This window comes from Dryobates pubescens, chromosome 15 (genome assembly GCF_014839835.1).
Source record: "Dryobates pubescens isolate bDryPub1 chromosome 15, bDryPub1.pri, whole genome shotgun sequence".
Taxonomy (NCBI): domain Eukaryota; kingdom Metazoa; phylum Chordata; class Aves; order Piciformes; family Picidae; genus Dryobates; species Dryobates pubescens.
Window position 1 is genome coordinate 6244478 of NC_071626.1, and position 16586 is coordinate 6261063.

The following is a 16586-nucleotide window of genomic DNA, read 5'->3' on the forward strand; positions in this document are numbered from 1 at the left end:
GTTGTTCCCCACTAGCACAGCTGCAGTATTTAGGCAGAATTACTTTTGATTTATACAGCTCAAGAGGAAAGGGAATCAGGACTGTTGTGATTAGACCAGAATTTACGTCACTGGCAGAACAGACAAAATGCTAACCTAACAGAGAGAGGAAAGCATACACAATGCTAAAAAGATTAAGGTGCCAAGAGACCACAGTGTTCAGCAAGACATTCAAAATAGCAGCTCTCTAGAAAGTCACTTTGACCAGAATGACCTTCAGAACCCGTTGTCATTATCCAAACCCCTTTGTAACAATGACTCTAAATACTTCTTTGACAGACTCAGAATTGGGGAAAGGCATATGCCCTTCTTCAGAGGAAAGGAAACATGTTTTCTTTCATAAGGAAGAGAATCAAACACCCTCAAAACCTCTGTCATCCTCCAGCCCCAAGCCTTGAATAATTTCTTTTCTAATAACTAAATACATACGCCATAAAATTCTGAACTCCACTTCGAACCATGGGATTCTTTATTAACTGTGGATACATGTTTGCAGCGTGGTCATACATGTGCCTGGAAGAACAAGAGGAGCAGAAGTTATTCTTTTGCATCTTCCCTTCCTTTTGCTTACCAGCCCACTGATCAATGCATTGACAGACAAGCAACACAGTCCACCAAGTAAGCTTTTCCTCATCACAGAAATTACTTACACAGAAATTACTTTCTCATCACAGAAATTAGAGCTCCCAAACAGAGAGGGACCTGGGGGCGCTGATTGACAGCTGCCTAAACATGAGCCAGCAGTGTGCCCAGGTGGCCAAGAAGGCCAATGGCATCCCGGCCTGCATTAGGAATAGTGTGGCCAGCAGGAGCAGGGAAGTCATTGTGCCCCTGTACTCTGCATTGGTTAGGCCACACCTTGAGTCCTGTGTCCAGTTCTGGGCCCCTCAGTTTAAGAAGGACATTGAGACACTTGAACGTGTCCAGAGAAGGGCAAAAAGGCTGGGGAGAGGCCTTGAGCACAAGCCCTATGAGGAGAGGCTGAGGGAGCTGGGATTGTTTAGCCTGGAGAGGAGGAGGCTCAGGGGTGACCTCATTGCTCTCTACAACTACCTGAAGGGTGGTTGTAGCCAGGAAGGGGCTGGTCTCTTCTCCCAGGCACCCAGCACCAGAACAAGAGGACACAGTCTCAAGCTGCACCAGGGGAAGTTTAGGCTTGAGGTGAGGAGAAAGTTCTTCACCGAGAGAGTCATTAGCCATTGGAATGGGCTGCCCAGGGAGGTGGTGGAGTCACTACCCCTGGAGGTGTTCAAGAGGGGATTGGACGTGGCACTTGGTGCCATGGTCTAGTCATGAGGTCTTGGGTGACAGGTTGGACTTGATGATCTTTGAGGTCTCTTCCAACCTTAGTGATAGTGTGATACTGTGATACTTCAGTGAATGTCCAAACAGCAAAGGTAACACAAATGGATTGTTGAAATTGAACATAAAATAAGTGACCTTGCTAACACCTCTGATCTCTAGAGGTCCCTGCCAACCCCCACCACTCTGTGATTACTGGGCCCCAGTGAAAGTTTATGTGCTGGCATACAAAGGTCCCTGTCCTGATTTGAAATACACTGCTGCACAACAGGAAGATGAGCAAGAATGAAATTGAACTACTTCAGAGCACAACTTCACGTTCAGAGGGTATTTGTAGGTCAAAAGCCTTTTGAAAGCGTTAGCACATTAATTTAAAGCACAACAGAAAGTTTACTAGAGAGCTCTTCTATTTGGAACCAACACAAAACCCCAAAACACAGAGGTGAAAAGAATATAACTGGCTGATTCAGTTGTGAGAGGTAACTTCAGCCTGGGATCTATCAGGTTTGACTTGCTGTTAACCGTGTTTCTTCCCTTCTCATTAAGCTAAACACACTTTAAAATAGAGGTGTTTAAGTTGATCCTATGTGTTCCCACAGAAATTCCCACTCAGGCCAGCCCTAAATGCACTCAGATGTATGGAGAGCAAAAGTACTGTGCATTTTTTGTAGCTGTAGAATTCAGTTAACTGTTTCATCCCCTTTCACTTACAGGAACAAAAGTTGTTAGGGCTTATTTGGTTGGTAGGGGCTTTGTTTCACTGAAGTGAAGTCCTTCACATTTCAAGATTAAATCAGTTGCCAAAAATGACCCTTCCATGTTAGCTGAATGTGATTCTCTGGTTCGAGCCAAAACAGATCTTCAACATTTCTTAACGTGCATCAAACTTAACCAACATTTTTTCCCAGCTACTGACTAGGGGGAAAAAAAAAGGGGGGGGGGGGAAAGAGCAGAATAACTAGCTTTATGTAGAAATCAGCAAAAAATTATTCTGCTGAGGTCTGGAGTTGATGGAACTACCCAGTCATCAGTAAAATTAGCTCCCACCAAGTGCTGATAGAAAGAAAAGAGAACTAAGAAACAGACACTAGCCAGCAGCACAGAATTCCCTGCATTATAACTCACAAGGGCAACTTCTTATGGGAGGGATGAAGACAGAAGCTCTTCCCTTTTTCCCTCAGGGAAAGGCAGCCAGAGATGACCAAATGGTCTGCTGACAATTAAAGAATTATCCACTGACCTTCTTCCCGTGCCCCATTCCCAGCTGTTTGAGAATTTGACTGCCTGACCATGCTGCTTCTTATCTCAGCTCTGGTACCATTCCAACTACCAAATCTCATTGTCTGCATACAGTCAGACAAAACACTAACCAACAGAGCTGGTGCAAGAAGGCAGCTCTCTGCAGTGTTAGTGGATGAACTGATGCATGAAAGGGCCTGAGCAGTGCCAGGATGCACACAAATTGGGTTTGGGAAGGCAGGTGCTGGGGCAAGGCAGGTGAGCCTTCAGCAGTTTGGCACAGTTACATCTTTCATTACACTGCAGCTACAGTGTCAATTTTAGTTCTAGAGCTTCCTTTCTCCCAGGTAACACAAGCCTGCATAATCAGAATTAACTTTGTCCTCTTCAAGAACTAGAAGAGTTCAATATTCTAGGGAGATCAATATTCTCTAACCCTGCAGTCCCATAGAATTTATCAAAGAAAAATCCCAAGTCATTTTAGGAAGGAAATTACAGCATAACATACTCCATACTACATGCCAGAGCTCTCATGGCACTGGAGCAGAGGAGCAAATAGCACAAGACAGTTTATTTGTTAAATGGCCTTTCAGGGGTGAGAACAAGACAAGCAGGATAAAACCAGCCAGGACACTACTCGAATCACTGCCTAGGCCAGGATGGACAATCAGGTTTCCAGGCTCAGCTATCAACTCTGCTCTTCATTTTGCACTCAAAGGTTATGTAACACAAGGCAGATTTTACACTATCAGTATCTTTAGGCTGTGATGGCTGAGGTAAAGACTAGGTTAGCTCAGAATCAGGGGACTGAAAACAGCTTCTTTAATGGCCTTTCTTCTTTTATGGCCCCTGTTAGCATATACAGCTCCTGGAACTAAATTTTCTTTTCCCCTCATTGCCCTGTTTGGTTTTTCTTGTCTTTAACAAGGCTTTTATGTGCATGGCTTGCACATAGGGATATTATCCTCTGAAGTAAACTGGATCATTAGAGTAAGGCTAAGACTTTGCATCTGTATCTAAGGCCAAACACAAGGCAACTACAAAGCAAGAATTCAAAGTGTAAAAACAGCAAAACACAGTCCTGCTTCTTCACACTGTGGAGGAAGATGACAGGACTCGGGTCAGCTGAGGTTATGTCAAAGAAGAGTACAATTAATGTTGCTTCAAAATTAAACACTGCTCTTAGGCACATGGAATGCCCCAGTTGGAACTGACTAAAAGTATGTGCTTAGTGTCACAGATCTGGATGAGGTTTGCCATTCCCCAAGTAAAGTGAGACCCCATTAACACTTCTGTTTGTAATAGGCAAACAGAATTTATACCAAAGAAAACCAAAGCATACATTTTTGTCTGGATGTTAGGACTGGACCTTACAGGAAGGCAATAGACTGGTGATAAAAACAACTATCTGATCTTCAGACACCACAGACAATAGATTTACTCTATCCATAACTCCGTGATTTCAACATAGACAGCTACTATCTGAATCAGGTGCCAACACTGGAAAAGATGATTCATGCTCTGGAAAATGCCTGTGTTTCTACTCTTGCTGGTAAACAGGGCTGACTAACTTAGTTACTGCTTTTTCTACCACAGACCTGCATAGGTAAGAGCTCAGTCTAATTCTTCCCCAGCAAACTGAGATGAGACAGTCTCAGCATGGGGGTTTTTGGCTGGTTGGTTGGGACTCTGTTTGTTTGGGGTTTGTTGGGTTTTGTTTATTTGTTTGCTTGTTTCAAATCTGGTCATCTTGCATTCTGCTTAAGCTCCTATTAAGGCCAAAGTATGCACTTTTAGGGACTGGATGAAAGGCTGAGAAACCTCCAACTTCTCAGCCTGGAGAAGACAAGACTGAGAGGGGATATTCTCAATGCTTAGTAACAGCTAAAGGGTGGGTGTCAAGATGGGGCCAGCCTCTTTTTAGTAGTGCCCAGTACCACAGGCACAGAACAATGAGCACAAACTGGAACCCATGAAGTTTTATCTGAATGTGACCAAAAACTTCTTTGACAGTAACAAAGCACTGGAACAGACTGCCCAGAGAGCTTGTGTACTCTCCTTCTCTGGAGATATTCAAAACTCACCTGGACATGACCCTGTATCACCTGCTCTAGGTGAACCTGCTTTAACAGGGGGTTGGACTAGATGATCTCCAGAAGTCTCTTCCAATCCCTAGCACTCTGTGATTCTGTTTTCTGGTTTTACTTCAAAAATAAACTTGTGTAACTGTCCCAAAGAACAAGTATCTGCCTGCATGTTAATTAGGATTCTGTGAATCTGTAGGCAAGATAAACAAGGAGAAATGGAGGTCTGAGAGCAATCTTAACATCTGCAAACTTAGTGATTTTTCACTGCTCCCGTGGCTCAGGAAATTGCAAACACAGTGTAAGAGGATTCATTAGCTGCAATTTGCTGAATAAAAACCCAACAAGGTCACAAAGCTAAGACCTGAAGTAATAGATTCTTCATCTGCTCAAGCATCAGGGAGTGCATCACTACTTCATCTCTGCTCCTTAGCTGGAGCATTTTCAATATGTATTCTCAGCTTCAGAGAGAAGCCTTCTTTATCCAAAACAGCTTTACAAGACCTGAAGGGAAAAAAAAAGCTTCTTTTCACAACCCTCAGGGAGAAATATGCTTCCATTACAGCTACAGATGTACAATGGGGCAAAGACAAGTTCAGCTGGTGCGGAGGGTATTTGATAGCCATGTCAGTGATGGTAAAAGAATTTTTAGATTGTGCACTGTCTGAGAATTTCTCTGTATAGTTCCTCAAAATGTTTCCTCAGAAAACAAAGGTGTTGGCTACTTCTAGTTTTCCACCTTAATCCATTCTCACACTTAAATCTCCTTTTAAAGAGTTGAGTTTCCCACTTCACTTAAAAGCCAAAGCCTCAAACCCTACTTTTCCACACTGATATGAACCCTCAAGTTCCACATGACCTCTGTTCATTACTACTTCAGCTATATGCATTTCTCTATGAAGGGCCACTCAGTGCTGCAGCAGGGAGCCCTACAGTTACGAAAGTACAGTAAGCACCTAACCTATGCCCAGGGAAGTGGTGGAGCCACTATCCCTGGAGGGACTGAAAAGCTGTTTAGATGTGGTGCTGGGGGTTGTGATTTAGCAGTGACCTAGCAGTGCTGGGTTAGTGGTTGGACTTGATGATCTTAAAGGTCTCTTCCAACCTAAACAATTCTGTGACTCTGTGACTCTAAAGAAGGCAAAAGACTTGAGCAGAGTAACCTGCTAAGTATCTTCACTAAAGAACAAGATTATGGGGTGTTTGGGGGGTTTTTGTTGATTGTTTGGGGTTTAGGGGGTTGTTGTTAGCTTGGGGTGGTTTTTTTTTAATAAAAACACAGCTCTGTATTCATAACAAGTACAAAATTCTGTCAGTGTCTGCATTGTGGGAGAGATTCAGGCCCTTATCTTCTCTTCAAAGGGCTTTCAGGAACGCACGGACTCTTCTAGACACACACCAGTCTGCCCGCAGGCCTATCAGTATAGCAGCACAGTGATTTCAATTTGTCCAAGAAAAACTGAACTCCCACATGCTGTGAAGTTTCAGCATCTGCTCCCCAGCAGCTTCTTGACAGTGTTTGGTTAAAAAGATCCTTAAGGAAGCGCTTGCCAGCAACCCTGCCAAGTTGCTTTTGATTGTATTAACTGTTGTAGATCAGCCACCTAACTACAGGCTGGGGAGAACTATTCTTTCTGCAACCTTTTGGTAATTACTTACAACACAAGGGGTTATGCACTTCCTTACACTTGCAGTATTCTGTGATTACATTACTTTATCAGTAATAAAGGTAGAGTACTCATCTATCTCACCAACACGTTAAGAGAGCCTGCAGGATGAGGAGGGAGCACATCTTAACCCCATGGAAGATGCCACACTTCCTCTCTGCTACTTATTAAAAGAATGGCACACAACTGCAAAATGTATGGTTGGTTTAAATGGATGGCAGCTAAGGGAAAGCACAAAAACAAACAAAAGACTTGCAAGCACACAGAAACCCAATGAAGTGTCAGAACTTGAGTTGTTTCCTGAGGTACTTACGGAGCGGTGAGATAGCCTTCCAAGAAGCCAGCTGCATACATGATGTCTTCATTGCTTAAGGTCTGATGCCCATAGCCTGCTCTGATCTCCAGAACTCCCCAACCTGTCGTCTGTACAGTGTCATTGTAGAAACCATAGGCATCTCCACTCCTGTCCAGGATATTCTTGACCTGAAGTGTTTTTTCAGCTTTGTTCCAGTACACGGTTGCATAGCGCATTTCTATGGTGGGGAAGAAAGGGGACAAGGGAAGCAAAGAAAGATGAGTAGGTATTTCCTATTTAATACCAAAATGTCAAGACAATATTTTGCCAATTAAAAAAAATAGTCCATGTGATAGCTTTCCATCAGGTGTAGTGTTGCTTTCTGCAGCAGAACTGATGTTACAGCACTGAAAAGTGACATGGAACTACCTGGACTTTTAGCAAGACAAAAGCTTACAGGTAAAATATTCTCATGTTGCTCTTCTGGAAATTATTTACCACTCCTGTGCTACAGAGCTCCATCACTGCTGAATCTTCATTTAGAAGTATTTCCTTCCCTGGCTCAGAAGAAAATTTATATAAAACTCATTGAATGCAACTTTAGATGACAGCATGCCTTAACAGCTGCAGAGGCCTTATGAATTACTCTCAACTGCTTTTCCACCTGAAGATTCAAAAAGGCTGTAAAAGTTTCTTAAACTGTCTTTCTGGGCAGCTAATCCTGGAGGTGGCACTACCAAACAAGAACATCAAAATTCAGGGGCTCACAGGCTTGAAGACAAAAGCACCACAGGTATGCAATCCTTTATAAGACACACAATCCCTATCACCTAGCCCGAAAAGAGATGATCCCAACAGTAAAAGCAATGAGAAGGAAGGGCACTTGACTGCTCAGAGTTCTGCTTGAACTGCTGTTTAGGGAACATTCTTCATTAGTTGGGTTTGAATCCTGCTGAGATGAAGAACAAAGAGCAAGGTAAACTACTTTCCAAAGAAAACCAAACCCTACAACTCTAATTCATCCTTCCTTAAGATGGGATCTGATTATATGAGATTTCTATTCACAACTGATCAAATCACTGCTACCACATTGCAAGTGAGAAGAGCTCAAAAATCACAGTCAGGGTTCCTGGAATTAGAAGTTTTAAGGGACAAGTTCACAAAGATGTACAAATGCTAAGAAACCAGCAGTAGCTCTATTCCCCTGACTCTTCTGCAGTGAGAGGCAATCAGTCCTGCCAGTCCCCTGGCTCTTCCCCAGAACTCCTCTGGTCCTGCCAGTTTACAGCAAGAAATTGCAATTTGGTTACTACTGCTCACAACAATTCATTTTATGCACCATGCCCAGTAACAGCTGCAAAACAGAGAGCTAGATGTGATTCTGCATGCTCTCACACAAAATACTTTGCATGCATGCTATGATAATGGAACTATAAAAATGAAGCAATACAAGGCCAGCACAATACCTAAAGCTCTGTAAGCAAAATGTTTGTGATTAAGCAGCTAGTCTGATTTCAAATTAACTGCATCCACTTTATCCAGTGCTTTAAAACACAGCATAAAAAAGCTATTTTTTATGAAGAGCCATGACCTATTTGAATAAAACAGCAAACACATATTCTAGGAACCCAACTCCCTCTCCAACTAATCACCTTGACACAGCAGTTACTCCACTGCTTCAAGCCAGTTTTCATCCATGCTAGCAGACTGTTGAGTAAGTTGTGTCACTGATTGTTGTCTGCTAGTGTCCCAGAAAGAACAGCTAAAACAGTTTCCTTTTGAGAAAGGGTGAAGTTGGAGGGGAGCTCTGGAAGTCACCTTGTCCAAGCCTTCTGCTCAACCAGGGTCACTTACAGTGAATCACCCAGGATTCTGTCCAAACAGCTTTTAAGTATTTCCATGGATAGAGACTTTTACCACCTCTCTGAACAGCCTGGACCAGTGCTTGCTCACCCTTATAATAAAGAGGTGTTTCCTGATGTTCAAGGAGAGTGTCCTGTGTTTCATTTTGTGCCCACTGGCACTGGGCACCACTGACAAGAACCTGGCTCCATCTTTACACCCTACCTTCAAGTATTTTTACACATTGATGAGATCTCCCTTGCACCTTTCTCTTCTCCAGTTGGAGCAGTCCCAGCTGTCTCAGCCATTCCTCACACAGGAGATGGTCCAGTCACCTTCATAGCCCTTTGCCATGCTTTCTCCAGATTTGGGAAGCCCAGAAGTGGAACCAGCTCTCCAGCCATGTCTTTACCAATGCTGAGGAACCTGCTAGCAACACTGCACCTGAAGCAACTCAGAAGACAGTTACTCTTTTTTGCCATAAGGGCGCATTGGTAGGGTCATGTTCAGCGTGGCATCCGCCAGGACCCTCAAGCCCTTTTCTGCAAAGCTGCTTTCAAAACATTCAGCATATATTAGCACATGGGGTTATTCCTCCCCAGGTGTAGCACTTGGCATTTCCCTTTGTCAAACTGCATGAGGCTCCCATTAGCTCATTTCCCCAGCCTGTTCAGGTCCCTCTGAATGGCAGCAAAACCCTCTGATGTGCTCCTCTCTGGTTTGTCTCCAACAACAAACTTGCTGAGGGTGCACTCTGCACCATCACCCAGATCATTAAGGAAAATGCTGAACAGTTATCAGTCCCTGGCACACACCATTAGGTATTGGCCTCCAGCTAGACTTTGTACCACTAACCACTGTATCAGTCTTCATGAGGTACTAGAGACTAGGAAGTGTTAGCAAAATCAGAATTTTAATAGGAAAGGAACTGAAGGGTTGTTTCCCCCCATCCCCCATTCCATGAATAGAAGTTTCTACATGAATCTCTGTTTAGAGATGAAGTCACTTCATGGACTTGGAACACAGCATTTAAAAACATGTTTTTCTTCTGCCAGGTACTGAGGCTATTTAAAGGACTGAGACATGACAGACTTTGGGTAACTCTTCAAGCAGCTATAATCATACTTTTTTGTCCTTAACTATCTTCCAGTAATACATGGGTCAATTGCTGCTTTATCTTAGGGGTAAACATGGGGAATCACTCAGACTGAAAATTTACAGAAGAGCAGGCTGGTAAGGGTCATCACTGAAGAGAGACAAAGGCCACCTTACACAGCTGAAGTTCACAGAAGCAGAGAGGTCCTGGATAGGGAGGTCCTGTGAAGAAGTGATGCAAGGGGTTGGTGCAGAACACAACTAACCTGTTCAGCAATAAAGGGGAAAGCTGACTCCAACCAAGCAGCCCACTGCAGGACAGAGAGGTGGGCCATGTGCCCAGTACACAAAGATAGCTGAGGAATGGGTAAAAAGCACAAGAACAATGTAGGGTAAAAGGTGATCTTCTTCCCACCTCTTCAGCAGGCTGTGGAGAGGTGGTGAGTAGTCAAGAGGAACCAGGGCAGCTGGGTATTGTTATTAGTGCCCACAGACCGAATACCTATGTCAAAGAAACTCTCTTCTGCCTAAAGCAAAATAGCCATTGCTTGCATTTTTTTATTTAAAGAAGGCTGATGCTGGTGCCAGACAGACTGATCTGACACAGGTATTCTAACACAGGAGGCTGTTGCTTTGTTTTATGCTCTGCCAGAGCATGAACACACAGAGCTGTTCTCAAAAGGCAGAACAAACTTTAAAATTACCCTTGAGGTTGGCCCTGCCCCAACTTCACTACATGACAAATTTAAACTGAAGATCACCAGGACTAGAGGAGGATGAGAGAGATGGGGAAGCATTACAGGATCATTTCCAACATACTTAGAGAGGCCTGTAGGGGAACAGCATCAAGGTAGGAGTCATAGATGTTAGCTTAACAATGATGCTGAAAACCATTTCCCATTAATGATTTTTTTAAATCCCCCCCCCCCCCCAACTCATCCCCTCATCACCCCATTTCACCTTATTCCTTTTTATGTTGGCTCCTGCAAATCTAATTGCCCTGGTGAAGTGTCAAAATTCCTAGGTATGAAATTGCTGTGTTCATTTGAAGGAACACATGTGTAATTATGCAGTAATTGTTGTAATTTAGAATGTAAGCCTTTATCTTGCTACAGATGGAGTTAAAACTACAAGCTTGTAAACGTGTACACTTAAAGCACACACCACCATGTAATGGAAGCATTTGGTATCACCTAGTCTGTCTGAATTTTTGTGTTCATCTCAACCAGCAGCACCACCTTTGCCAAGAAAACCATCCAGAACCAAAGTACAACATGGATTATAGGTATCTAAGAAGCAACTGCAACAATCTCTTATGTGTCCTGCAGCAACAGGAACAATGCTGACTTTTCTGTATTTATTTTTGGAGGGTGAGGCAGAGGACTTAGCATCTCTTATCCCACTAGTTGTATCAGTAACTTCTTAGATATGAATCAAATGCAACACCTCAACGAATCTACTGATCATCTTTCATCATCCAAGTTGGACACTCAGTGCTTAGCTGAGAATGCTGACAAGTACTTCAGCCTATTAGACTCTGAATAACAGAAGAGACCATGATAATCTGTGGCTATTCCAATAACCTAAATAACAAGCCAAAGCACACACTATTTACTGCAACAAACAACTTAAAACCCCTGGGGACAGGGAAGGTCAGTGGAATCACGTTTCCCTCCATGCAACCAACCAGCCAGGAGATCTGCCCTGCATCAGTTCCACCACAACCACTCTGTGCTACACACAATGCTGTGTGATGGAAGACAGAGCTGGAGAAGTGCAATGACAAAGCAAGCCTGGAGTTAAATGTTCCTTCTCCTTTCTGTAGTCAGCAGGGACTGAGAGGAACTTTTCCTCAAATTGCCTGTTTTTAAAGGTACATCAATGCTTCTGCCAATAAAATATCCAGAAATAGGGACTATAGTTGTTGGGAGTGATGGAATTTCTTCAATAAGTGAGAAGCATCTGCATTTTGCCAAGATTTTATCCTAAATAATGGGGAAATGAAGGTATTTCAGCCAATGGCTAGGAGATGGTTTTCAGGCTGAAATGCCAAATCTGTCCTCTGTGGTTTTGACTCAATACAGGCGCTGCCAAGGTTATGCCAAAAATGGAGTCTGTCTTTGGTGGCAGCAGGAGAGTGGAAATACATGTTCATGACAGTGTAAAAAAAACAACTAAAAGAAATGCTAAGTAATAGGATTAAACAAGATAAAATAGAAGTCAGATGCTGGAGGGGACATGAAAGAGTAGCAGCAAGGAAAGACAGAACAGGCAGAGAAGTCTGAGGAAGAACTATGAAGAGCAGTACAGCAAGATGGCCCAAGAACCATCTAACAAACATGGTATTTGCTAGCCTCCATTAGTATTTACTAAATAAATGTCACTTACAAAAATAACAACCTGGAATGCCTTGAGAATACCAGTAAAATTTGTTTGACAATATGCCACAGCTGCTTTTACTTATGCTTTCCCAACCAGGAGGCATTTTTAAAACATATATATATCTAGATAGGCTACTGACTTTCTAATTGGAGAAATTAACAGAAGCCCCTTTTCCTTGAGGATTCAAGAGCTACAAGGTTTCAGAGGGAGAATTCATTTTCCTGGGTTTCCTTAGTCTGAGAAACAAACTAACTCACAATCAACAAAGCACTGGTTATGTTGCACGTATCAAGCCAAATCAACAACTCAAAGCACCTCCTAACAGGAAAGCCACTGGCTTTCTTCAATACTGATTTTTAACCTGGGTGTTTATTCATGGCTTTTCAAAGCTGATGCCCTTTTGTTTGTATTGTAGAGGTTTTCAAATGCACTTTGCAGACTCCACCTACACACTTTCCACTAAATAAGGAAGCTATCACTGTTTCATTCAAAACTAGTTTTGCACAACTCAACTACAAAACACCCGGCCTAAAGCTGTCCATCTCTCTTGTCCAGTGTACCCTTCTCATACAGTTAACATTCAGTAGCAAAGATTGTATTAGCACAGAGAGGCATTTAAATATTTCAGGCCAACCATAATGAGCATTTGGTATTTCTGCTCCATTTTGTAATTTGATAAGAGTTTGCCCTATTTTTCCCATTAAACATTTTTAGATCCATCCTTCTAACTGCCTAAAAAAGTACAACTGGCATTTCAAAGGACAGTTATGATTGGAATCCATTACAAAACAGATGTTAAGAACCTCAGAACTTCTTTAGAGATTATCATAAACCACACAAGAACTTAATACAAAACCCAGTAATTTTCAATTAAAGGAGAAAATGCTTTCTTACTCTGCTTGAATCTAAGCTATTTGCCTTTTCTGTTCTGCTGGCCTTAATTCACCTTACTTCTTCATACATTTCAAGTCTAAGTAATTTTTCAATTTGCCTCTAACAGGCCTGTCATTATTTGAAGCCTAATTCCCTGATTTGTGCTTGCATGAAAGAAGCAATTTTCAAACAGGAACTATAAATTAAGGATCTGAGCCTTGCTTGGTTTTCGTGTTCACTAGGATACTTACTGGCAAAGCTTAGCTGATACAGACAACTCAATGAACAGTTACAGGTCCTCAGTACAGGTCATCCCAAGGAAACAAAAATAATGTCACAAGTAGCTATACTAATCCAAGTCCCTAAATCTAAGATATTTTTAACAGAGGACATTCTCCAGAAAAAGCTTCTAAACAGTACGATGAAGACTCTCCAAGACATTCAAAGTGCTAAAGAGCAATGAAACATTAAAATCTAGATCATTCACAGTACCAGAGGGCCAAGTTTACTCCATTAAATAGCCTAAAGGCATTTCCATTTGTTACTTTCTGTTTTCTGCCAGTACGTCAATTATGATGCATGGAATCAGCCAGAATCACAGAATGTTAGAGGTCAGAAGGGACCTCCAGAGATCATTGAGTCCAACCCCCTGCCAAAAGCAGGATCACCTAGGGTAGCCAGGTATTAGCCAAAACTGGTTTATACCCTAAACTTCTTTTTTCACTCCTTCTGCACTGTTCACAATTGACCCTTCCTTCAGTCCTGCTGATGGACCTTCCTTAAGTTTTTGCCAACACAGGTAAGTTTGAAAAGTAAGTCTGCAAGATGAGGTAGGGCGGTCTGCAAAATGATATGCTTGCTAACATTTTGGACACATCAAAGTAACTGTTACCTGAGTTTCTCCTTGTTTTATGGAAATTAATAAATTAACTGGCAATTTCCTAGCAGGTAAGCACAGAATCCAGCCCTAAGGATCTTCAAAATTTAGTGAAATCTGCTGAGATTTGCTTCCCAACAACCCTAGCCATGCCCTCCGTATAAATGGTATCCAGAATTCTCTAATGGCCATTCTGCTCCAAATTGCTGCCATCTTTCACTAACTTTTACTGATCTTTACAGAGGCAGTTTCACTTTCACATACTTCACACTTCCTCAGCATCACTTAAATTCCCTCCTTTAGTGACTCCTTTCCCCACCCTTCCAACTGCTGGTAAGTCCATTTCATACTTTCGATATGAACATAAAAATAATAATGCCATGTTCAAACGCTCACTAGCACATTGTTGGACACCACACTGTGCATCCACAGTTCTCAAGAAGAAACTCAAATTTTTAGCAAGATGCTAAGGTTCTACGGGAAACTTAAATTCACCAAAAGATACATTACTGCGCTTGCCAAATTCTGTTTGCATCTAACTCTGAAGCTGCAGCAAGAAAAGCCATAGCAGTCACCAAATGGAAGCTCCAAAGCATTACAAAAGTTTCAATTATAGAATTACACTAATTGAAGCTTTACAGCTTTGACTGAAGAAAAAAGAATTCTATTAGGCAAAGACATGATAAAAAACAACCGTGAGCACAAATGAAGTGGTGAGTTTTAGAAGCTAACCAGGTATTTAAAGTTCTTACTCAAACGGCAACATAAAAGTTAATCTACTCAGAAAGCAAGGATCATGCATAGGTACAAGTTCTGAACGCTGACCTATACCCACAACCTAGCACTAAACCCCTGTTAAAGATGCAAGTCACAGCATGCTGTAGGCCACAGCACCAAAGCTAAGTGTCCATCCTAAATGGTACCCGTGCACGCAGATGACACTACAACACAGCACCACCAGGGGCTCAAGGCAACTTCCCAGCGTTTCATTTTTTCGTTTGCTTCCCTTCGACCATTCGGGGAACGAGAAAGGCAGACCGAAAGTATGCTGGCATGAAGTGCCAGCACTTGACACCCACGAGGCACCACGGCCGAGCCTGCCCCAGCCGGCGGAACAAGAGGCGCCCCCGAAGCAAGCCCATGAGGCAGCCGGTTCCTCCCCGGCCGGCAGGGTCTCTCCGCGGGGTGGAGTGGCTTAATCACCGCGACGACGACCCTGGCACTGCTGAGGGACGAGGCCCCTCGCCGCCTCACACCCGTTTCCCAAAGCGGCACGGGGGAGGCTCTGCCTCTCGGATCCAGCCGGGAAGGAGAAACAGCGAGGAGCAACTGCCCAAGGCGAAGCTCTGGCGAGCCGCGCTGCCTCCTCAGGATCCACGGCTGAGCCCCGACCCGGGCTCCGCCGGCGGGACAGCCCCTCCTGGTTGCCAGGTTTCTCCCTCGGATGCTGAAGGCAGCCTCGCTCTCTCCCTTCCTCCCTGCCCGCCCCGGCGAAGGATCTCCGGGGAAAGGTCCCCCACCTCCACCCGCTGCCCTCTTAGGGCTTGCCTCCCGCCCCCTCTCTCGCCTCACCTGCTCGGCCCCCCACCGCCGCCCACAGGAGGACGAGACCCCAGCAGCAGCACACACCACCGAGCCGGGCCATGCTGCTGCTCCCCCGCGCCTCCTCTGGGCACCGGGAGGCGGCGGGACTTTAAGAAGTTCCCTAGCTCAGGGCAGGTCTCGTCGCTGCTCCCGCCTCCTCCGGTGCCCGCCCCGGCCGTGGCTCCCCGTGCTGTGGGTGGCCGTGCCGGGGACGAGGGCAGCCCCGCGGGAAGGGCTCCTTCTGCCCGTCCGGGACCGGAATGCGCCCCAGGGGGCAGCAAGCGGCGACGGCAACTTTTTACGGGCGCTTCCCGCCCAAAGTGTCGCGGCAGAGGCCCCGAGGCAGCGCTGGGGCCAGCAGCGCCGGCTGCCCAACGGCTGCCGCACTGGCCCGGCCGATGCTGCCCGCCGTGCCCGGCCACAGTCCAGCGTGCTGGTGGTGACAGCAGGAGGCTCTGAGGAAGGTGTTGAGGCAAGCTGGGCGGTAAGCTCAGGGCCTTTAGAATTCTTCTGACCCTGGCACTTGTTTGCAGCCCCAAAGGCGAGGCCAGGATGTGGGGTTCACACCAGACCAAGGTCAGGCTTCACCACCACACCGGGCAGCCCTGTAGGGCGTGAGGCAGTGAGGAGGGAGCCCCGGGCTGGTGCCTTCTGAGCCACTGGGCTGGCTGGAAAAGGGTGAAGGTTTATCAGGAAAGGCCCAGGAGTTAGGTGGTGTCCTACTTGTTTATGCTTTTTATGCAAGAGGAGGAGCAGCTTCCAGCCCCGTTGAGAACAACTGCTGTGTATGTCCCGGCAGAAAAGCTGAGGGATGATCCTTTTCTTGGGGACAGATAATTTCGAGATGTGCCTTTTCTTCTCCCCCAGTGCTGGCTATTCTGTCACTGTCCTAAACCAGCAATTATTAGGACTTTGTGTTTAGATAATTGTTCAAGTTAGTTCAAATTTGATACTGGATCATGTAATAGCTTCATATAACAAGGTCACATACCAAGCAGGTCAGGCCAAATAGCAAGACTTGGCCTCAAGCCCAGGGTAAAAGCACAGTAATGCTACTGCTGGCTGCAGGGATCCTTCCATAGCCACTGCTGTTTTGTTCTGGGCTACTTTTCAGTAAAAGATAAGGATAAAACACAGTGCCATTGCTTTTTCTCTGCCTCCTCAGTCAAAAATAATTCTTGTGACTCTGGTCATAAGTGGTGTTTCCCAGAGCTCGGTTTTGGTGCCAGTCTTATTTAATACCATCAGTGGTCTGGATGAGAGGATTGAGTGCATCTTCAGTGTGCAGATGACCTCAAACTGGGTGA

At 44.5% G+C, this 16586-nt stretch overlaps 1 protein-coding gene across 1 annotated transcript in view; it reads right to left on the reverse strand.

Annotated features, from left to right (window-relative positions):
- Positions 1 to 15368, reverse strand: part of PLBD1 (phospholipase B domain containing 1) — a 38487-nt gene extending 23119 nt beyond the window's left edge. The window contains exons 1-3 of the mRNA XM_054167851.1: positions 15268 to 15368; positions 6645 to 6864; positions 469 to 552 (exon numbers count right to left, since the gene is read on the reverse strand). Coding sequence (XP_054023826.1) covers positions 469 to 552; positions 6645 to 6864; positions 15268 to 15340 — 377 coding nt within the window. The 5' untranslated portion in view covers positions 15341 to 15368. The remainder of the gene's footprint in view (positions 1 to 468; positions 553 to 6644; positions 6865 to 15267) is intronic.
- Positions 15369 to 16586: the final 1218 nt, after the last annotated feature.